This window comes from Lytechinus variegatus, chromosome 16 (genome assembly GCF_018143015.1).
Source record: "Lytechinus variegatus isolate NC3 chromosome 16, Lvar_3.0, whole genome shotgun sequence".
NCBI lineage: Eukaryota > Metazoa > Echinodermata > Echinoidea > Temnopleuroida > Toxopneustidae > Lytechinus > Lytechinus variegatus.
Genome location: NC_054755.1, coordinates 4,385,039 through 4,410,423, shown reverse-complemented (window position 1 = coordinate 4,410,423; position 25,385 = coordinate 4,385,039). Strand labels below are relative to the sequence as shown.

At 35.9% G+C, this 25,385-nt stretch overlaps 1 protein-coding gene across 2 annotated transcripts; it reads right to left on the bottom strand.

Annotated features, from left to right (window-relative positions):
- Window positions 1–293: 293 nt before the first annotated feature.
- On the bottom strand, window positions 294–25,385 carry LOC121429662 (galactosylceramide sulfotransferase-like). 2 transcript variants are annotated; one of them, XM_041626810.1, is made up of 5 exons: window positions 24,853–25,385; window positions 14,195–14,439; window positions 2,747–2,865; window positions 1,837–2,157; window positions 294–1,220 (listed from the first exon to the last, which is right to left on the bottom strand). In XM_041626810.1, exons 2-5 carry the CDS (start codon window positions 14,407–14,409, stop codon window positions 334–336), a joined length of 1,542 nt encoding a protein of 513 aa, XP_041482744.1. In that variant the 5' UTR covers window positions 14,410–14,439; window positions 24,853–25,385; the 3' UTR covers window positions 294–333. The 2 variants fall into 2 exon arrangements, with proteins under 2 accessions (XP_041482744.1, XP_041482743.1); XM_041626809.1 differs by having other exon boundaries at window positions 1,837–2,163; window positions 24,853–25,382.

The following is a 25,385-nucleotide window of genomic DNA, read 5'->3' as shown; positions in this document are numbered from 1 at the left end:
TGGCGACCTTTGGCAAGGCGTTAATCCACACTTTCCCGCTCTCGACCCAGGCGCTAAATGGGTACCCGGTAGGATGTGAAAGTCATTGTAGCTTGTCCAGTACTGTGTGTGCCTCACCGGCGACTGACTGCATGGAATACTACCCGGGGAGTGGAGGATGTGCACGCATTATGTGCGGGAATGACTGATTAAATCCGATGACGGGGTAATGTTAATATATCTGTAAAATGCTGAGACACGTCGTTCCGATGTATTACTCTATGCGCTATAAAAGCAGATTATTAATATTATTATTAATAATGGTAATATTTTATGATACATGGTCCTGATGTTCTACGGCGGATGCATCCGGTCAAGTAAGGCATCCAATACTTTCACCGCATTCTTATCCGTCTCATCCTTTATATGCCACCACTTAATCATCTCTTTCCCGTTTTTAGGCGCGAAATAATAGTCCCCTTGCTTCGCGCGAATTTCCTCTGTAAAGAGTTTCTCTGGCTTGATGACGTCCCTGCAGGTGCGATCGTTCTTGGCCGATGCTTTCAGGCGGTACGCAACAATGTTGATGCCTTCGGGGTGCCACTGCGATTCCTGATCCTCAATATCATCTGCATTTGTCTCTTCTTCCACACAACGGTCCATCAACCGTGCGTTCATATCTCGCAACGTCCTAACATCGCGCTCCATTCGGGTGCGTCCGTACGCTTCCACTCGCTTCCAAAAGGAATCGTTAAAGTACTGGTAAAGCTGCGTATCTCCATAGTTCCACTTCTGTATCAAGTTCGCTGCGTAAGGCGAAGTTCTATGAGTGCGCTCCCTCGCGTTTAATCTTAAATACGTTATATCATCGAAATTCCAGCACATCAGCTCTTTTAATAGGACCAGGGATTCGTCGAAGTACTCGGCGATCATCACAAAATGGAACCTTAGTTGCACTTCGAGGATCGTATCTGCAATCTTTGCTTTGCTCTCCATGTCTTCCGGATCAAGCCCAAGGTCATAGAGGAGAGGATTTCGTGCATAACGGCGATGGACACTCCGGTCTGTCGCTTTATAGAATGAGTTTGGATTCTTCAGGAATTGAATGATTTTGACAGGATGAGTCTCATCGCCAAATGCTTTTCCCAGACCCAGATAGGAATAAATAGACTCGTACAAAGTGACTGGTGATCTTAGGATCGTGAGGTAGAAACTACCTCGAGGCATCAGGGTCGCGATATCTGAAAAAAAAAGAGATAATAGCTAAAAAAAAATAATTCAAATTACGCTTTGGCTTGGTTCTAGAATCATAGTCAGCAAGTTTTAAAGACATGAAAGCTTGTATAAATTACATACTAATACAGAAAAAAAAATGATTGAATACCCTTTATTGAAACATAAACAAAGAGCCAGAGGCAGATCCAAAGAGGGCGCCCTTGACAGACCCGCCAAGGTTTTCATCGTACACAAAAAAATGCACTAGTGTTCGGTCCCCTCCCCAGAATCGAGATGATTTTATTATTGTTTCTGGGAACTTTTTTTTTGTCGAACTTTTTTCTGTGATCCTTTATCATGGGTCCTATAGCTTGCGTTTATAAAACCTATCATCCCCCGAGAGGACTACTTAGTAATATATTGGCTGTCCACTGAACATCGATTCTGGACTTTGTATCAACGATTTGATAAATCCTTCATCGCCTTATCGGGGTACGTTTTAATGGGTAGGTCCTTACCCGACTTGGCAGTGAAAGCTTTGATCCTAAGATGGGGGAGGGATGCAAACTGTTGTTAACGCCCATTTTCTTGCCCCTCCAGATACTAATCTAGACAGATATTTTGACACAAGTGAGTACCTACCTGCAGCACTGAATCGAGCATGATGTGCAAAGATGTTGAATTGTTTTCCTCTCTCAATAAACTCCCTCGGCACGTCCCTGGTCGCATTGAAACGCTGTATAAGATCGAACAAGTGAGTTCTTGGTGGCAGTAACAACCGAAGATCATTCCTGATTGCGTAACGAAAGATCATATTCTGCATCGTTGAGCTCCCGCATTTGTGTGTCTTCCAAAAGACGATGTCTCGGCGAGGAAGGCATTTTGACGAGGATTCCGTCTTTCTATGCTGTTGTGATTTATTCCAATATTTATGATGCTGTGCGTCTAATGTCAAATGATCCACTCCGCCTGCAGGAAGATTGAGAAATATATACTCTCTAATTTCGGTATAGACTGAATATCAATCTGGTTAATTGTGGTCAGGGACTAAACCAAAATTGGATCGAAAGTTAGGTTCAATCAAAATGAAATCTTCTCTCATATAAATCTTATTATTCGTATTTTATTTATTCACAACCATCAAGGAATGGTGAATAATTTTGTTTGATATTAGGTTGTACTGCATTTCAATGTTTATATTTAATTTAAAAATATATATCAATATCTGTATAATTAGAAAAAATAATATTCCTTGAAAAGCAAATATTTTCATAATCAATCTTGTTAGAAATAAATATATATCAGGTATTTTGAGAACAAACTGATTTGATTTTGAATTTATTTATGACTTTTGTTTTATTTCCTTTTTAAAAAGATTGTCAATTAGTTTAAAAAGTGTGGAAATGTTGTTTACGATGTATAGTTAAAAGAAAGCTTTGTAATTATTGTGTAATTTCATGTAATCAAATGTGTTTACATTTGTTTGATGAGAATAAAAGATCATTAAAAATCATTAAAAAAGAAGATTATCATTTTCTACACGAACTTTTACCTCTTTCCCCGTGACCATTCCCAGGCCTCTCTTGGTGGAGCGACACACCTTTTATGACGTCATCGCTGCGTTTCGGTGCATCGTCGGCCTCGATGTGCTTTGAGGAGTTACGTATGATACTGCATTATGTGGAAAATGATAGAAAATATAAAGTAATTGAAATACAAAAGATAATGATAAAAAACACAGAATTCTTGTGGTTCTGAAAAAAGAATGTTAATCTCAATCATCATTCCGAAAACAATAAGTCAAATCAGCCAAATTGTACGGTCCGTAACTTCGACAAAACCACTAACTTGCATAATTTTTAAATATTTTTTTTACAAGTGCATACCTTGTTATCAATGCATATAGAATTTCTATTTATTTGAAAGCAGGATAAAAGAGCACTGACATAAATGCCGCGGTCAGGGATCGAACCCCGGACTTTCCATGTACAGCCACTCGGCCACGGCACCTCCATTATATTACTTGCATATTTACCTGATTTTTGTCGACGTTAATGACTATAATATTGGCTGACTTATGTCAGGGACCATTCTTACTTGTTCGCAGTTTGTAGAATATTTCATTTCATTCGTTTAAAATACTGTAGGAATAATACGAAGAGCAAGAGGCCTGTGGGAAAAGTTTCAGATCAGCAAAAACACCCTTTTACGATATAGTCATTGGCGTGATTGTGAGATAAGGGATGACAGTATTTTTGTCTGTGAATGAGGAAGAGTTTGCAACACCTTTTACAAAAGAACAATTTGAAATGCCATGACTGAAGACTGAATTGTAAGTTTCTTTTGTACTTCAAAATTCCCAAGGAATTCAATGGCCTTCCGTTCTCAGAACGAACTGTTTCATTAACATTTGCGCTCTGACACAACTTTCGTTGATTGCCAAATGCTTAGAAGCACAGTTCCTAGGAACTTCCTACTATGGCTACTATCGGATAAACATATTTTGTCAGACTCGGATAAAATATCCGATTAGCTTCGACCCACTTTTTTGTTGGTAAAGTAGTGGCTAAAATCAGTGCCCCCAACAACTTCCAACATCGAGTTTACATGTTTTAACTCCCCTGGAACAAGACATGATTAAGAATTGGTTAAAGAACAAGTCCACCCCAACACAAACTCGATTTGAAAAAAAAAAAGTTCAACAAGCATAACACTGAAAATTTCATCAAAATCGGATGTAAAATAAGAAAGTTATGACATTTTAAAGTTTCGCTTGATTTCACAAAACAGTTATAATTATGTACATCTCGGTCGGTATGCAAATGAGGGAACTGTTGACATCACTTACTCACTATTTCTTTTGTATTTCATTATATGAAATATTTTTATTTTCTCGTCATTGTCATGTGAAATGAAGTTTCATTCCTCCCTGAACACGTGGAATTCCATTATTTTAACATTTTGTGCTTCAGGCAAGGAGGTCCTAATCACCAAATTCGTACAAATTGAAATATTGTATAATTCAAACAATAAAAGACAAAAGATATACTGAGTGAGTGACATCATCGACTCTCTCATTTGGATGTAACTGGCTCGTTCATATAACTATTTTGTTAAAAATGAGCGAAACTTTGAAATGTCATAACTTTCTTATTTTACATCCGATTTTGATGAAATTTTCAGCATTGTGCTTGTCTGATTTTTCTCTATTGATTGATCAACATTTTTCTGAGGTGGACTTGACCTTTAAAAAAACTTTTTGCATATTTCTATACTGTCACTCTGTTGAGTATCTATAGGACAAAGTACACTCAATACCATTTGATTACTGTGATTTGTAATTGACACCGCTAACAAATTTGTTACCACGTTTCCAAGATTTAAACCGACCTTCCAATAATGAAAATCAGTGTTTACTGGCTGCGTCCTAAATTTGAGTTTTAAAACATCCTGTGGCCAGTAACACAGAGGATAGCGATTAATCGCTAATTTCAAAGAACAATTCTAATTGGTTACTAGACAGTCTATAAAGCAAAGTGCATGGCCATGGGAAGCGAGGGTGCTGCGTATAATTATTTTCCATAGGCAACACCCCTGGAATTCTGGAAGGTGTGGGAAAAAAATTGATAAATATAACCCAAAATGACCTCCATCTTGTAATGAAACTCTTCTTGTTTTATTGCCTTTTAAATCTCTCGGAACCTAAATTACCTCCATTTTGTAGTGATAACCCCCTCCCTTTTATTTCTATTTTTTGCTTGTCAAATTTCTTCGTGGACGAAATGTCATTATTTTTGGTTGAAAACTTTTTTTGCTTGTCAATTTTTTTTCGTGGACGAAATGCCATTATTTTTGGTTGAAAACTTTTTTTTTTGCTTGTCAAATTTTTCCTCGGGAAAAAGCCCCACCACCTTTGGAAAATCCTGGATCTGCCCATGGTCCTCCTCTTTAAACACCGGCGCGCGGTGTATAGAGCACACAAACAATTATTGTTGTGGCCGTATGCTCATTATTGACAACACTCCAAATCTGAAGAACAAAAAGTGGTTTTAAACAGAGTCCTAAATCATTGTAAAAAACAACTCAGTTATATCCTCTTTTTTAAAAATAAATATTGATAGTACAATGCACCCAAATTCAATTGTTCATATAGCGAAATATTATTTAATCATTGGTGTCTGAGTTTACAATCAAAGCAAAGATTTCTGTAATTGTTCAGCTTTCCCTATAGATTGAGGATTGCGATTAAGTAATTGCAGTAGACATGGTTGAGCAAGGCATAGATGATATTTCAATTAAGTCAAAGCAAGGAGCTTCCAAGTCCAAGAAGCAATTCGGTAGTGTGCCTCTGACAAACCTCTTGTCACAGGCACACTGGTCTCATTATCGAGTAATGACACTATTATACTAATAATAATAACGTTTTATTTACCCAGGGTAGCCACTTCAGTAAGGAAACTGTTCTACCAGCGGGCCCTGCATAACATTATATGTTATTTTTACCCTTCTCCAATCTAAATGCTGAGCGCCTAGCAAGAAGACAGAAGGTCCCATTTTTATAAGTCTTTGGTATGACTCGGCCAAGGATCGAACCCACGACCTCCCGTTCATGAGGCGGACGCTCTACCGCTGAGCCACCATGCCCGGTTAGAGATACTGACGATATCCATGCATGGTATTTTGGAAAAAGTTCATTTTTCCATAGAAAGTTAAAGATTTCCGTCATAATTGCAAATTTGAATGTTCGTCTGCAATGAAAAAGCATAACTTCATTCATTAGACATTTTAGGTAATATATATTTTTTTGAATGGTTTAATACATTTTTTCTGTAATTTTTCAGTGCATCTCTTGTTTATATAAATATTTTTGTTTTGGCTTGTCAAATTTACACCAGCACCCCCAGTCCAAAAGACGTCCCCTGGGTCCTAGCAAAGTGCGTATGCAACGATGATCTTGATAGGTCAGCGACTAATCGCTATTATAAATTATACCTTTGTGTATACGGGCCCCACATCGGCTTTGAATAGTTATACCAGTCAAACATTAGATTTAGATTCAAACCTTGTGGATTTGATAAGGCTAAAAGATTTGAACGTAAATCATATGAGATTCAAAAATATTCCCGTAGGATGCAATGTTAGGCTGGTCGGGGAGTGGTCAATATTTATAGCCAATAGGTTTATTTTTGAACCCTTCATTCTAAAATATGAAATGTTAACATTTTTTTTTAAAGATTACGGGATTATATCTAACATTGGATAAAGTTTAATCCAAAATTTCAAGTCTTTGGTCAAACCATTTATTGTGGTAGCCTATATGAAACATTTAGAAATGGTTGTAGACCTCTCCAACCTTTCAAAATGTTGATATATTTCATCTTTTAGAGTGTTGAAAACGAGATCCGTGTAGGCCCTTCCCCTAGGGTTTTCTGCATTCGACTCTGCATTGTGGTTCACTTGCGGATTAAAAGGAAATATTGTAGCTTCGCTGATCAAACTGTATACCATTCCTGATTTCACTTCACCAAGCCTTAATTTGCTTTATGCCTGTGTTACGTAAACTTCTTTCTTCGTAAACCGTATCATGCCCTGTTGAAAAGTCGCCGAGAAATAAAGGGATTTGCACACCCGCCGTCCTGAAACTGTGTGCATTAAGTGTGAGTCTACACAGACTTGTTTAAGTCAACTGCTTAAGTTAACATTTTCGTTTTGATCTCTACACCGGGGAAAGTGGAAAAACAAAACGTGTATCCAATCGTCCTGCAAATTCAGGAGTATTTTTACACTTTTGTTGATTAAGAGAGGTATCTTATGATAAGGTGTTGTACTGTTAGTAGTGACCCTTTCAGTGTAGTTTGTCCCATTGTTTATTTCACCAAGAAGCTCCTTGGGAGTACCAACACTGTTAAAAAACCCGTGATTTTACAGAAAATAAACATAAGATTTTGTAGAAAGCAATAACAGAATCATTCTGTAAATTCATAAAACAAGAATTTTTCTGCAATTAAACAGAACAGGCCTGTTTAAAAAGGGGAAAAGGGTGTTTTCTTCAAGGAAATTTGTAAGATTCCATACATCAAATACCAATTTCTTGTAGGATTACGCAATTCGGTAAGATTACAGGTGTTCTCGAGACTCTGCTTCAAGAACTTCTTTTATTTTTTCTAACAGTGTAGCATCACTATGTTACCATCCTCTCTTTATTATTGACCCCTCTGAGGCCCATCTCTTTAAGACATTTTCAGTCAAGTGACAACCTCTAAAGTGGATCACATCCTTGATTCTCCGACAATATAATAAGGTTCAAGATCGAATTTGACCATATCTTGGTCACCTCTAAGACTTCCTTACCCGAGATTCTTTTTCCGGTATCCTTTCTACACCCATATTCGAAACCCTGGGACAAGATGATAACATTAAATTTGACAAGCATGGAACATGCAAGATCACCTCTGGGATCAGCAGTTGGGGCACCGAGATTTTTAGTGAGGGTGGAGGGAAAATTATGTTGGGACATGCTCGGACTATTTAGAAATTTCTCAGTTTTTCTTCATTAATATATATATATATATATATAATAATCAAAATAAATGAAGAATAGTCAAAGAATGCTCAAATATTTCACTTTAACTAGTTTCGTCTTTAATTCTTCAGAAAGTGAAATATTGATTAACAACAAATTCATACAAAAATTGCGCTCTAGCGCCATATATTAAGCATATGTATACGCTGATGAGATGCGTTGCGTAGCAACGGAATCATTATGTTATCACCATTACGTAATTTACGTCATAATCAAAAACGCTATGATCAAAAGACGTAATTTACGTCATAATGTGAAGCGCTATGATCAAAAGATATTTCATTATTATTTACACCCATTAAAAGAATCAATGGTTAGTCCATTTCCATTTTTATTCTTTATGATGTTCAAGCCTATTCAACTCCGGCTGAAATATGTCAATGAAATGTTTCTCTTTTATTTTACGTTCATTTTCATTATCTGTTTTTAATTTGTAAAAAGGTATAACATGAAATTCTGGAGTTATTCCTTTTGCACATATTGATATGTGTTTACTTACATTTAGAATTTGATATTTTTTCTCTCTTATGTGTTGACGGTGGAGGGTCATTCTATTCCTCAAAATACCTCCTGTTTCTCCAATATATTGTTTTCCACATCCGTTGCAGGTCATGCAATAAATCAAATTCCGAGATGTGCATGAAAATGAATCTTTCAATTTGAATATTTTTTTATTATCATTGTTTGTAAATTCTAACTTATCCGTAGTAGGCATATATGGGCACGTTTTACATCGTTTATTATCACATTTTTTCGTCCCTCCTTGTGATTTGTCTAACGATGCTTTTGTCAAAATTTTCTTCAAATTAGGAGCTTGTCTTTTGCTTGCAACATATTTAGTTTGATCAAATACCCTTTTAAGGTTAGCATCATTGTTCAAAAGGGACATTGATCGTTTTATAGAATTTGAAAAGTCTCCATTATTCGGATTATATGTAGATACGAAAACAATATTATTCAATTGATCAATCTTCTTCCTTGTTTGTCTTAGAATTTTTTGTTCTATAGAACGTGCTTTCTGTATGCCAACTTCGATAAGTTCCTTTGGATATTTCCGAAGGATAAGCATTGATTCTAATTCTTTTAATCTTTTTTCTCTAATTTCTTCGTTAGACACAATAGTACAAATTCTTCTTGCCAGATTATATGGAACATTTCTTTTTGTGTGTCGTGGATGACAAGAGTTGAAGTGCAAATATTGATGCGTGTCTGTAATCTTATAATATATATCTGTTTCCAATTTATAACTTTTCTTTTTAACATTTATATCCAAGAAAGAAATGGTTTCTCCTGAAATATCTATTTTGAACTTGATATCTTCATGAATATTTTGAAGTATATTATAGAAAACTTGAACATCACCAAACTCTTTTTTCCATATAATAAAACAGTCATCCAAATACCTAAACCAATTTTCTTCCACATATAATCTGGCGTTCTGCGAAATAATTTCCTCTACTTTCTTATATAGTTGCTTTTCCAGATATCCGAGAAATAGGTTTGCGTATGTAGGGGCCATTTTTGTGCCCATTGCTGTTCCTTTGATTTGTTTATAAAAGTTACCATTGAATTCGAGTATGTTGTTTTTCAAAATTAAGTCAATGGCATCTAAAATAAATTCTTTATTTATCCTGGGATTTAGATCTTCAGGATATGTTTCCAACCAATATCGAATAGCATCTAATCCAACTTGATGATCAATATTGGTATAAAGGCTGTTGACATCAAAAGTAACCAATAAACTATCATCATCAATATTTTCTGGTAGATGATTCAAAAAATCTACACTATCTCTAATATAACTCTTCACATGTTTCAAGTAAGGTTTTAGCACAACATCGATCAAATTACTAAGACGATGAGTTGGGCATACTGGTCCAGCAACTATTGGTCTCATTTTTAAGTCTACATCAGTACCACATTGAACGTAAGAGCTTTTCTGCTCTAAAATATTTTCTTTAATACGTTTACTTTGGTGTATTTTTGGTAAACCATAAAAATAACTTGTTTTGTACTCAAAGTTTATGATGTACGTCTTTTCTTTTTTTGTGAAAATATTTTCATGTTTTTTAACCAAGTCTTGTATTTTTTTCATGGTTCCAGTATCCTCATTTCGGGATAGTTTCTGGTATGTTTCCTTTTTATCCAAATGGTCATTCATTTTCGAAATATAAAAATCCCTTTTCATCAAGACAAAAGCGCCTCCTTTATCTGCTTGTTTGATGATGATACCATCATCTTCTACCAATTTTTGGAGGGCATCAGATTCCTTTGTAGACAAGTTATTTTTACGTTGATAGCCGTTATTTTCTGATTTATAATTGTCACTAAATGTTTTTAGAAAATCAATATATTTCTCGAGAGTTTGATTTCTATTTCGTTCTGGTTGGAAATTACTTTTTCCTTGAACGATACTGTCATCCTTTATACTTTTATCTGCAAAGTATTCTTTCAATCTTAATTTCCTACAAAAATCATTGACATCTCTTTTTAATTCATTATTATTTCTCTTTGGCACTGGCGTAAATTTAGCGCCTTTTTTCAAAATATTGATTTCATCATCTGATAACTCTCGATCACATAAATTTATTATCACTGGTTGATTGTGATAATCTTCTAAACATTCAAATCTATTGTAGTGTTCTTCTAGGTTGATAGAAAATTGATTTGATTTACCGAGTCCAGATTCAGTTTGATTTATGTCAGGTTCGGATTTCTGTTTCGCTGGTAAAAAGGATTTCTCTTACCCCGCCTATACCTGACTTCTCTCCATTCTTGTTCACCTTCCTTTTCCATTCTCCCTTTGACGACATCTGCATATGTTCGTCGATGTTGTTGTGGCGGCAGGTCATACCCTCTGTCGTGATTCCTCTGCGGCCTGGATTGATGCCACTTGTTCTTGTAGTCGGTCTGACGTGGTGGTTGCCTCTGCCATTCCCTGTCACGTTGTCTCCTCGGTTCATCTCGTGGGCGGGTGTTGTTTCCTCGTCGATGATTAGGCCAGTTCCTGGTACCTCTTGGTCGATCTCGCCGTGTTTGCTGATGGTTGCTAGCTCTTTCCTGACGCCTTCCGAGTTTAGATCGCCCCCAGTTTTGTCTCCAACTGGATGCGCCCGGACCCCTCTGTTGCTGAGTATGTGAGTGGTGGACGTAACCAAAGGGTTCTCGGTGACCGGTCCAAGTGGTGGTGTTCTGTCTCCGTGGTCTTGAGGACGACTGGTCACTGGACATCTGATCATCGTTGTTGTTTTGCCGTGGACATTTATTTTCCGGATCGGTGACTGGCTTAACAATCTTCAGCCACCAATCTCTTTTCTTCTGCCAGGCTCTAAGAGATTTTCCAGTGATCACATCACACATTCTCATCCACTCCTTTCTGTTGCCGTCTCTGTTTGCTGATCGTTTTATCTCCTCCTCTATTTCACGATCTAGATCTGAGATGGTTTTCTGCTGGGCTTCGGCTCTCAATAGCAAAATTTCCGCTTCAGATCTCATGGTAGCGATGGCTTGGTTCTTCCTTATCTCTTTCTCATTCTCGCTTCCAATGTACATATCTCTATGTTTGAATTTTCTGGGCATCAGAGCGGGACTCATCTCTGCAAACTGGAACAACAAATCCGCCATTCCCTGGTTCCTGATCATTTTAGAGCTTAGTTCCTCTTGACGTTTGGCATACCCATGGAAATTAATTGTTGCTTTATTTGTTGTATCAGTGAGGTTCACATCAAGTTCCTTCCTGATAATCCAGACCTGTTCCCGAAGACGGGCAATGATCTCCGGTGTCACATCATTAATCCTTGATAATCCTCCATCAATGTATTCAGAGAACGTTGAAATATCTTTTTCGAAGTCCTTCAGAATTTCCGAAAGAAAAGTTCTCTCTCCGACCATTCTCCTCTTCATGACGGTTGAAAGTTCATAAACACGATGAAATAACGAAGTATGTCCCCCGTCACGGAAAGTAAATAATAATCAAAATAAATGAAGAATAGTCAAAGAATGCTCAAATATTTCACTTTAACTAGTTTCGTCTTTAATTCTTCAGAAAGTGAAATATTGATTAACAACAAATTCATACAAAAATTGCGCTCTAGCGCCATATATTAAGCATATGTATACGCTGATGAGATGCGTTGCGTAGCAACGGAATCATTATGTTATCACCATTACGTAATTTACGTCATAATCAAAAACGCTATGATCAAAAGACGTAATTTACGTCATAATGTGAAGCGCTATGATCATAAGATATTTCATTATTATTTACACCCATTAAAAGAATCAATGGTTAGTCCATTTCCATTTTTATTCTTTATGATGTTCAAGCCTATTCAACTCCGGCTGAAATATGTCAATGAAACGTTTCTCTTTTATTTTACGTTCATTTTCATTGTCTGTTTTTAATTTGTAAAAAGGTATAACATGAAATTCTGGAGTTATTCCTTTTGCACATATTGATATGTGTTTACTTACATTTAGAATTTGATATTTTTTCTCTCTTATGTGTTGACGGTGGAGGGTCATTCTATTCCTCAAAATACCTCCTGTTTCTCCAATATATTGTTTTCCACATCCGTTGCAGGTCATGCAATAAATCAAATTCCGAGATGTGCATGAAAATGAATCTTTCAATTTGAATATTTTTTTATTATCATTGTTTGTAAATTCTAACTTATCCGTAGTAGGCATATATGGGCACGTTTTACATCGTTTATTATCACATTTTTTCGTCCCTCCTTGTGATTTGTCTAACGATGCTTTTGTCAAAATTTTCTTCAAATTAGGAGCTTGTCTTTTGCTTGCAACATATTTAGTTTGATCAAATACCCTTTTAAGGTTAGCATCATTGTTCAAAAGGGACATTGATCGTTTTATAGAATTTGAAAAGTCTCCATTATTCGGATTATATGTAGATACGAAAACAATATTATTCAATTGATCAATCTTCTTCCTTGTTTGTCTTAGAATTTTTTGTTCTATAGAACGTGCTTTCTGTATGCCAACTTCGATAAGTTCCTTTGGATATTTCCGAAGGATAAGCATTGATTCTAATTCTTTTAATCTTTTTTCTCTAATTTCTTCGTTAGACACAATAGTACAAATTCTTCTTGCAAGATTATATGGAACATTTCTTTTTGTGTGTCGTGGATGACAAGAGTTGAAGTGCAAATATTGATGCGTGTCTGTAATCTTATAATATATATCTGTTTCCAATTTATAACTTTTCTTTTTAACATTTATATCCAAGAAAGAAATGGTTTCTCCTGAAATATCTATTTTGAACTTGATATCTTCATGAATATTTTGAAGTATATTATAGAAAACTTGAACATCACCAAACTCTTTTTTCCATATAATAAAACAGTCATCCAAATACCTAAACCAATTTTCTTCCACATATAATCTGGCGTTCTGCGAAATAATTTCCTCTACTTTCTTATATAGTTGCTTTTCCAGATATCCGAGAAATAGGTTTGCGTATGTAGGGGCCATTTTTGTGCCCATTGCTGTTCCTTTGATTTGTTTATAAAAGTTACCATTGAATTCGAGTATGTTGTTTTTCAAAATTAAGTCAATGGCATCTAAAATAAATTCTTTAGTTATCCTGGGATTTAGATCTTCAGGATATGTTTCCAACCAATATCGAATAGCATCTAATCCAACTTGATGATCAATATTGGTATAAAGGCTGTTGACATCAAAAGTAACCAATAAACTATCATCATCAATATTTTCTGGTAGATGATTCAAAAAATCAACACTATCTCTAATATAACTCTTCACATGTTTCAAGTAAGGTTTTAGCACAACATCGATCAAATTACTAAGACGATGAGTTGGGCATACTGGTCCAGCAACTATTGGTCTCATTTTTAAGTCTACATCAGTACCACATTGAACGTAAGAGCTTTTCTGCTCTAAAATATTTTCTTTAATACGTTTACTTTGGTGTATTTTTGGTAAACCATAAAAATAACTTGTTTTGTACTCAAAGTTTATGAGGGTAGTACAACTGGGTACGATTCCAAGGGGGGGGGGGCAAATGCCCTAGCTCTTACCCGTATGGTGTCATCAATGGAGATTACGCGTCGACTGAAATTGGGTTTTTGTGGAAGACCGTTTAGTACCAACACCATACATGCCATATATACATAGTAGCATCATTCCCCCCCCCCCCCCCCCAACCCGGTGTGGTGTGGGTGGGTCGTCTGTTATACATCAACGACCCCCAGCAGTAGATTAACCATTGAATCTATACACAGATCTACCCTTGTGTCGAAACGTGGAATATGAGACCCCTTCCCGCGCCACCCCCCCCCCCCCCTCCCGGGGAAAAAATCGTCATGGTCACAAAAAATAAATAGAAATTGTAAAAAAATAAAAACCGATATGATGACGAAGTAGAAAGAAAACTACCTCAAATTTATCTGCCTATCTTTCCTCGAGGCGATACCATCCTTTCCGTGATCGTCGATCACAGCCAGCCGTCGATGACCACCGCCAGTCAACGTGGTCACAAACGATGAGTGGTTGTAGTTGGTCCACGGAACATAGACGAACAGCGACACGAGCAGGCTAAACGAAGTAATGGCGGCGAAGATGAGTCTTCTTTTCCACGGCCAATGCCTCATCGTTTCTATAATGTCCGAAAAACTCGAGTCCTGAAATAACAAAGGGAAAATTTCCATCCAGATATTATATTTGTCGTTTCCGACGCTGAAAACAACGAGTATAATGAGCCAAACATTTTGAGGGAACGCAACATGACGTATATACGTGGGAAAGTGTCCAAAAAGTTGGGAAAGTTTTTTTTTTCTTTTGGATGGGGGGGAGGTTAAATGAAATTCATATTTTATGATAGATTTTGACATAAAATTCAACAAATATTATCATATTCGAAGCCTTTGCCTTCTCTTTTCTTTCCTTCCTTTTTCTCTTTTTTCCCTTCTTATTCGTAGAACTTTGGAGGGGCAGGCCACGCGCACACAACTCAAAAAAATATTGTACTTCAAAAGAGGGATGACGCCCATACAAAAAAATGGAAAAAGGATGCACTAACAAATTTTGAAATAGTATTTATTTTTTTACTGATATCAATAATGTAGGCCTATTCACCATCCCCATATGAAGACATGCTGGAACATACTATGCCTAAACCTTCACCATCATACTTCGAAAGGCCTATAGGTTCTTCATATTTGATAATTATAATGATCCCGATAATCATTTGGGAAACGACGATTTATTATTTTTGCATAGAACATCTTCCTTGTATACACGTTTCTACGTACTAGACTAGAGTCATTTTGAAAAAAGAGGCCTGTATAAGCTTTAAGAAGCATTTTGGGGTATAAGTTGGGAACCGGACTATTTCACACAATTCAAATATGCTGAATCTGATAGGATCGGTTCCCTAGCTAATTTCTCATGTTTTGACCACCTAATTTGCATAAACAAAATGGCTGCCAAATTGACAATTCAGAATATTATTTCGACAATGTTCTTTAATTATATTCGCTTTCACAGACATGTCTACTGCAAAATCCTGCATACATACGTGTAACTTTCGGAAAATTTGTTATTTTTGTTTCCGGCTAATTTATTATGCAAATTTATGCATATTTTGGATCATTATGCTTTAATTTGATAATTTCAGCTCAAATGTTTACATTTTTGGTACAAATAGTATTTGCATCATAATAAATAATTGTACGGTCCTTAGAATATAATATCACAGTGAATATTAATGTATTTTATTGTTTTTTAATTCCTCATGTATTTCTTTGTATTTTGTACCTTTTATTTTTTGCATGTTTTGTTATGGGATCTGTCAAAGTATTGATTATCAATGGCAGAAAATAATAAGTTTCAATGATTTTTACATGTTTGTATTCGTATATATCCATGGGCATTAACAGATGCACCGACTCCCACACTCACATCTGCATACAAAGGTAAATTCCTGCAGGGAGGGCCTTCGCTATTTAAAAGCACACTGGTGGTGATCCAACGTATTCAAGGGAATGTCACTATCAATTGCTTAAATTTTTAATATAAAATGTTTTTTTTAATTATGATATCAATCAATTCATTCATATTTACAGTTTTAGATGATGGATCATGGATTATTAAATTTGAATCATGACAGTACTGTAAAATCTCAACTCCTAATAGTTAATCAGTCGCATTTAATATCCTTTGGAGTAGTTATGTTCCCCGACCAACAGAATCTGATCACACATACATGTATATATATATACATATATATATATATATACAGTGTGTTTTTCTTTAGAAAAATGAAGTGAAAACAGTCTGCTGAAAATGAAATGTCTCGAGTGTTCTCAATTAAAATATTATGTCCGATTCTCATGTCACAGATCCATAGAGAAAACTTAAACTTTTGTCTTGAGAGAGAATCTGCTGTCTGACCAGATCTTGTTTCAGGTCTTAAAATGTTCGGAGTGCACCTTTCAATACCGCAGTGAACTGTGTAATGTCCCCTTGGCCATTTATCGAACTTCTAATATTCACACATCTTCATATCTTCATAAGATAGACTATTTCTAATTGATAACGAAGATATCTTTCAGAGGATGGTGGGTTCCTGACATGTTTGGTGTTCCTGTAGGTTATTGTTAATCCACTTATTTTGATCGGTATCAAAATTAAACCCAAAAGCATCCAAAAGCTTACCCAGCTCTGATCATGCTGATAGGCTGCATGCGAGTCTGAGATATCACCATCAAAGTCTAGGTCGAGAATTTCTTCAATTGTAGAGCCAGGAGATCTCTTTCTATGAAGAAAGAAGTTGCCTAAGTTATGTTTGACTTGTCAACCGGTTTTGATACCACTGAACATGTCATTCTTCTTGGGAGACTGACAGTCTGTTTTGGAATTGATGATTCTGCACTCCAATGGCTTTCCCTTTACCTTGCCAACAGAGGACAAGCTGTATTCATCACTGGCATGCAGTCTCCTGTGACTACCCTTTGCTATGGAGTTCCTTGGGAGTCTGTCCTTGGTCCCTTGTTCTTCAAACTGTACACTCCTCTTGGCTCTATAATGTGGCAACATGGTTTTGGTGTACACTTCTATACTGATGACATCCAGCTGTATACCTCACTTTTGATCCAAAAGTTAAAGATACAGAGGTTCGTGCAGCTGGTGCTGCCATTGAGGATTCGATGTTGGATGAAGGTCAACTTCTTGGAGCTTAACGATTAAAAGCGAAGTATCTTGTTCTGTCATCTCCATATGCGCAATTATTATGACTACAACTCCTGTCTTAATCGGTGAGGAAGCTATATATCTCCAGTATGCAAGGTTAGATATCTTGGCGTAGTCTTTGATAGAACAATGAGCATGAAGAAACTCACATCACATGTCTGCCAATCTGCATATTACCAGCTTCACAGAATTGCTGAGATCAGACACTGTCTTATATGAGGTGGTGCGGAAAATATCATCCATGACCAGATAACCCCTAGACTGGACTTCTGCAAACTGTCTCCATGCTGGTTTACCTTTATCAGGCATCCCTAGCACTTTTCAACCATAGGACGCAGTGTGAAAATTTGTTCTGCATTGGGCAGTGACTGGGCTGGAAACCTTCTTGTTTTGCCTATGATTTTACCATGGAGCTAATCTGTGTTTAGCCCTCTATTTTTATCATTTCTTCTTCTGTATCCAGTATCGTTCGGCAAAGAATATTCAATGGCAAGGTTTGGATAGAAGCTGTGGTTTTCAGTTATTACTTTGATTGTTGACTCAAAGGAAATAAATCGGTAAAAGACGGTAATGATCAAAAAACGAGTAAGTGATCCGGTAATACAGACCCTTTGTCTTTATTACAAATTGTTCTTTTGTTAACTGTCATGATTGCTGTTCTGATGGAGCCGAATCAAATATATAATTTTGCTACAAGGATGTTAACAATGTACTGATACTTAAATCCGATTGATTAACTACACTGCATAAATCATACGTTTAATTGATTATTGGGTCTGTTAAAGGATATATAAGACATTTTAATATAAATATTTCAAGAAATCTAATTCCAGCATGATTACAGGTTTTCTAACTTCTAAACCCTTCTTTTCTGACGGGTTCATTGAATTTGGTAATAGTCATGATTATAGGATCAGCATCAATGTGTTTTATATTGGGCATGTATAATATACCTTGCAAGTATATTACTTTCTATATACAGGTGTGGGTGTGGGAGCATGTGTGTGTATTTGTTCCTGAGTACAATTAACAGTTGTGGCAAAAGAAGTTTATCAAATGATTCAATCATTGAAGCTTAACATTTGTCTGCCATTGATATGAGTTTTTTTTAAAGATCTCATATCAAACACATACAAAGAAAATGGCAAAAAATACAAGAGCATAAAAAATATCAAAGAATAATAAAATACATATAAAAATTGACTTAAATATTATATTTAGGTGTCAAACTATTCGTACCCAGAATAATAATTTTTTATGTGTAATTATCAAATTATAGCACTTTTTTGCAAAATATGCATAAATTTGCATAATTAATTAGCAGCAAACAGAAATAACAAATTTTCCTGAATGGTACATGTTATGTATGCAGGATTTTGCAGTATCCACATCGGTGAAAGCGAATATTATAAAAGAATATTGTAGAAATAAGATTATAAATAGTCAATTTGGCAGCCATTTGGTTATGCAAATTAGGTGGTCAAAACGTAAAAAATTGGCTTGGGAACCGGTCTTATCAGATTCAGCACATTCAAATTAGGTAAAATTGACCGGTTCCCAACTTTTACCCCGAAATGCTTCTTGAACTCAAATTCTCCCCATATTGTCTTGTCTATACGTACGCCGATACAGATAACAGTAGAAGCATCCCCGTGTGTAAATATGATATAAATTTATTACGCCAGACCAATGCGTTTCAGTTATATCTTCTCACAATCAAATTGAAAAATATAGGCCTATATGAAATCCTTCTCAGTTAGGGGAATAAACTCAATAAGCATCTCATCTAAAATAACAAAAGACGGATATGTTCCCTATTTCCTGCCCTACATTATCATTGTCAGCAATGTCACTATAATTTAGACCTACAATCTTGATCTTATCTTCTCCCTGCTTAGTAAAGGCTCACTTTATATCACACGAACTCTGGATGGGCTGTTCGTCTGTGACGTCATAAATACAAATGTTCAAACATTCAAGAATTCATTATTCTTAGACAGATCTCCATCAAACCTCCATCGATATTATTTTCTCTAATTTTTCTGTTTTCAGTAACACTAACTTATCATTATATGATGAACTTCCACTTTAAGAATATATCAACGACTTTGATATTATGATTGGCTTCATTATATTCCCATACTTACCATATCAAATCAGCGATCTTGTTTTGTCCTATTTTCGATGTTACTGGTCTTATATATTCCTTAACAAATACAATCCTATATGCGTCTTCTTCTGATAGACCACCACAACAAAAATATATGGGTGGGGCTCCTTATGAACAGTGTTCCACAATAAACAACCGTTGAACAGCAGAAAGATCAAGTCTTCATTGGTTCAAATCACGTGGTCCACTCACCAACCATGGATGTTTTCCTATTCCCTGCTCACACTGGGCATTAATATTATTAAAATCAACTGTGATAGACAATGCTCCTACAGAGCTGTCCTACACAGTGAAATGTGTCAAAGACATGGTGGTTAGCTACTAAATGTTGCCCAAGCAAGATCTTATATAATGGTCATAACAATCGAGTTGTTGTTTTGTTGTTTTTATTTCTGTAAGATTAAAAATATACATTTCTACAATGAAAAATCTACTCTGTATACAAGCAAGATAAAATTACGGCTGGTAGCCCATATTCAGCTGCAACTACATTGCTGATGGCCTTCCATGAGGCCAGTATCGATTACCATGTTTGTACGAAGTCACATCTTATATAAGTCTCATGTTACATATTCCCCTTTCGATATCGAGTAACTTCTTTACATGAAACAATAAATGCAAAATTAGTTGTTAGCATTGTCACTACAGGAGGAATATTACGTAAGATTTAATGTCCAAGGGCAAGAAATAAATATATGACGTCATGTAAGTTATAAACACGGGTATAAACATGATGAGCAATGACACTGTTTACAGCCCAAAATATAATAATAGTCAAGTGACACTTATTATTACTAGGAAAGGCTTAAACCTTCGACGTCGCTGCAAGCTAGGAGCCATCCATATCCAGGGGGTCGAAAAGAAAATAGAAAATTATTATTAATGACATTTCGACAAATTCAATGAAAAGATTTATAAAGATTTATTTTTTAAAGTTGCCATGACGTCGTGAGGATCATTAAAAATCTAACGAATATAAAGCAGTGCCCCCCACTCGTGGTGCCCCCTTGTCCGACCCCCCCCCCTCCCCTCTAAAATGAAATGTTAAATCAGGGAAGTGTTATACATAACACTTCCCTGGTTAAATCAACGTAAAAGGTTGGAGGCCGGGAGTGACAACCTTTTCTAAATGTTGAATTTACCACTTTAAATTGTTCGACCCGACACTTAAAATGTTGGATTCAGCTTTATACAAGGTTGGATATAACATTAGGAAAAGGTTGGTACTCCTTCAACCTTCCACATATTGACTGATTTAACATTTTGCAACCAACCCATCGAACTTTCATCACAACCTAAGAGACAAAATCTTGAGTGTCACCAAGCAACCACTTCCTGAAATAATATTTCCGCAAATTTATGGTAAGTTTTTTTTAATCGAACAGGATAGATCAACAATGTGTGGGTTTATTCAAGAGAATCAAGAGCAAATGTCCTTAAACACGGTGTTAGAGGTGATATCTCCTTGGTTAGACATGCTATTACGTCTCTACAGGCCTATAATCTATTCATTTTATTGGTACACTGTAAAAACTGTGGTGTTAAAACTGACGTCAGTTGGTGTTAATAGAGGACCACACCCTGGGGTGTTAAAACTACACCCTAGAGATTAAACATATTACCAAAGAGTGTAAATATAACAACCAAAGGTGTTGTAATAACACCTATGGGTGTAAAACTAACACCACCAATTTAACACCGGTGTAAAACAACTGGTGTGGTCCTCTATGTACACCGGTTAACACCGCAGTTTTTGCTGTGTATCTTTATCTACATAGTGTATTATACAAGTCCCTGGCCATTTGTAATAAATAAATCAGTAATAATTTCATTAAAAAAAAACATAAACAAAATTGAAAAAAAAAATTGTTGTCTAAAGTCAATACACATATATTTAACCATTTATAAACAATACAAGAAGAAATTATCTTAAAATCTGACCAATAGGTCTAAATAAATTTATCAGAATCAAAAGAAGAAACGAGGTTGTTTTATTTATTAAATTGGTGTCAATAGGCCGATACGCAAGAAGGTAGACCATCCATTGTCTTATTGCTACGATATTTTCTTCCCAGAGTCAGAATGGGGTCCATTCCGTCAAAATTGTTTGTTTGTATTTATTTCCATATAGAAATTATTAATATACTTGTTCAAATTCCACAAATCGTATAATCATGAAATAACATGTTATGTTATGCAGGGCCCGCTGGTAGAGCGGTTTCCTAACTGAAGTGGCTACCCTGGGTAAATAAAACGTTATTATTATTATTTTTTATTATTATTATTGAGGATGGCCCATTTCAGGTGAATTTACAAAATACCCCTGTTCTTCCATGGGGTCCGCAATGATATTCCATAAACGCGAATCTCAATATGGGCAAAACTAATTTGCAAATTATCTCTCTCTCTCTCTGAATCTCATTATGTTTTTTTTTCCTTTACATTGAGGAAAAACTTTTTTTATAAAAAAAATGCAACTTCAAGACTAACCTTGTAGTCTCCTTAAAAATCTTTTAAAAACGGGTTATCATCAATGCTGTACAGAAAGAATTGCCAGGCAAGCATTTAAAGAACTGTGCCATTAAACATATATGTATCTCACCTATCAAATAATGCGAGCGCGAAGCGCGAGCTCAATATTCAGACCGAAAAAGGAGACATTGAAAGCAAATTTCTGTAATCATGATACATAGGGCCTACCTGTCTCACTTAACAAACAATGCGAGTGCGAAGCTAGAGAGGAATTTTTTCTTGATCCTAAACAGGATATTTTAATGACTATTTTTTTTTAGTTATTTATATTTACATGTATTCATTAGGAGCATACATATCTCACAATCTCACCATTCATCTGATTTTGTTAGAATTACACCGAAACACATGAACACTTTTGTAGCCATTGTAATCATGAACATGAAATGTATCTCACTAATCAAATATTGCGAGCGCAAGCTGAAAATTATTGAAATTCAAACATGAAGAGGGGCATTCTAAGCCATGTTTTTAGGGATTCACTAAGACCATATATACGTATTGCACTTACCTAATTAGTCGAGTGTTCACTTTTTTCATATTCAGACCAGAAAAGGGGACATTTTAAGGACTGCTTTTAGGAATTCATGAAGAGCAAACATATCTCACAATATTTCGAACAAAAGCACGGGCTAGAAATGTTTTATATTCACACCTCAAAAGGGGCAATCGCCTTAAGTAGTCATGAAAAGGAAGCATAATTATGTCACTCTAATAACTCGAAAATATGCGAGAAAATATATTTGGTGTATATTGACTTGAAAACGGAATGTTTTTTTCATTAAACAGACGATGCGAGAACCAGGAATAATGAACTCATAGGACCTAAGCAAATTATTTGTCATCGAGTTATGAAAAAAAATCTTATGTAATAATAATAAGATATAACATAATATAATATGATATCCAATAATTTCTTCTCACCCACTACGTTTCTCTTTCTTTCTCCCTCCCCCTTTTTGGGCCAGCCGATGGAGGGGGGGGGACACGTGCCCCCCGTCGTTACACCACTGTATGCCAAAGACCCAATATAATATTCTTCTCTGAAAATATCACGTTTCAAAATGTGACCTCCAGACTAGTAGTCAGTGGTTCGGAAATGTTCACGTCTGGATCAGATCATGGAGGTCAAGTAGACTAACCCTAGCCGAGCTGCCAATTTGACCCCAAGTATCGCATCTGGAAAATACTTAGCATACATCTCAGAAGCCAAATATACCACTTCTTTTTTTTTAATTAAGCTTGATATTCCACTGACTACGCATTGTCCCATTAGTCAATGCAATATATCATTTTGCTGTCAGTAACTTAGAAAGTAACACCTTTATCCACTCATATTGTATGAATTCTATGTCTCCAATTTCTGTATCCTAACAATACTTACACCAAAATTACCTTAATCCGTGCAGGCCGTTTAATTGCCTCGACTGTGTTCACATAAAGTATAACTATAAATGATCGCAGCAGAGGTGACGATAATTGGTTTGCAAGAAGTATATATGAATTATATGACAGATGACATACACCCCAAAACAAATCGGATTAAACATACTAAGCTTTATTTATCAAATTCAATTTCCTTGTTATCATATTACTAATATTCATTAAATCTAGATCAGAGTACTATTTTAATGTTCTCGAATGTAACTGTTGTATATCGATCATTGTAAATTGTACACAATTCACTAAGCTGTAAGGCTGCTGTTTAATAGCAATGTCTTACAATGAACCGTTGAAATGACCTATGGCGCTAGCTGCTCACTTACAATGGTCAACGATTGAACACTAATTATTTCACGGAATATTAGAGGTCTATAATCAACCGTGCAAAGTGTAGATCTAAAGAAGAAACTTAATTGAAGATTGATATGAGTCACGAATTTTCACGAAGGCCTATATAACGTTAAAATAAGACAGGTCTAAATATCATCAGAGTCGTCATATACTGTAGGCCTATTGTTTTATTTAGCCTGTTTAAAATCAGACATTAAACACAACTTCAAGACCGAAGTTCGAGTGACCCCTCATTCCCATTGGTAAATGTGAGAAAATTAAAAGTAACTTCCTCGATCCTTTTCAAAAATACCATTGAGTGAGCATCACACTGTAAACACTGTGGTGTTAAAACTGACACTACCAGTTGGTGTTAACAGAGGACCACACCCTGAGGTGTTAAAAAGTACACCCTATAGAGATTGAACATAACACCAAAGAATGTATTGTAAATGTAATGTAACAACCGAAGGTGTGGTATGACACATATATGTGTTAAACTAACACTGTCAATTTAACACTGGTGTAAAATATCTGATGTGGTCCTCTTATGTACACCGGTTTAGCACCACAGTTTTTGTTGTGTTTGACTTGTCTCATCAGGGATATGCAACATGGACCCTCAGAAGAGTCTAAGAATGAACCTTGAAGAAGTAGGCTAATCCATTAAGCAGCTCTTCCAAACTAAACTGAGAAGGAATGTGCTGTACGTGACGACAGTATGTGATGGTGCAGACCATTTTGTTGGAGGTCAATTCTTATTCCTTTTCCTCATACACATTCGTGTAAGCTATAAGCGTCTTGTGTGTAGGACCTCCTTATACTACATGATCAAACACATGTTCATGATAGAGGCCTAAATAATGGTTTTTATACACTCTAAAAAAGAAATGTTAACTAAACATTAAAGGTTGGAGGGGTGACAACATTTTCTAAATGTTGCATTTACCACTTTAAATGGTTCTACCCAACATTTGAAATGTTGGAATCAGCTATACAAGGTTGGATTGGATGTAACATTTTGGAAAAGGTTGTCATTCCTCCAACCTTTCAAATGTTGATCAACATTCGAATTTTTAGAGTGTAGTAATTAGCATGATCAGAAATACATGTCTACATATACATCATACTTCTTAATCTTCTTGTTTTTCTTCTTTCACTTTCACATCCACCAGTATCTTGCTGATGCCGATGAAGGTTTCCATGAATTTATATTCAATTCATACTCATAGCTAGAGATACGTCAACAGGGGTCAATAGACGCTTCAGCACTTCTTGCTATGAAGACTATAATAGAACAATTAATATATAGTTTCAGTGGATATATGTTAACGTCAGATTTCAGATTCGAAGATCTAAACAAACTTACCTATTGATTGGTGTGTATATATTTCCTATATTGGAGACAAACAAGAGGTGTATACAGTCTTCAAACACATAACCACTTCTATATCCTATAGTACTATCACCGCAGAAGTAAATACAAGTCACGTATCACCGGCATATACATGTAACTCCTTTGTAAGTTTCACTCGGGGAGAGTGTATTGTTTGGGACTCCTCATCTGAAAATCGGATTATCCTCCTGCCGGAGCTGTTGGTGGAAATTCAAAAGGAACCAGCATTATAATCCTTGTTACTTGATATATTGGGGGAAGAACAACCTGAAACTAAGATGAGATACAAGCAGATATAGATATAGGCATTATACACGTCGAGTATAGTACGGAGCTAGAAAATGGACAATCCCGACCGTATATCGTTCTCTAGTTGGTCGGGATGTTGGTATAGTGGTCACGCAGAACTTCCGAGTGTCTGACAAGTGAAATTGACGAATCGGAAGTCAAAGTTATGCGTCGCCGGTTTTATGTAATGTAGGCTGAGGGGCTGAAGTATTTAGATC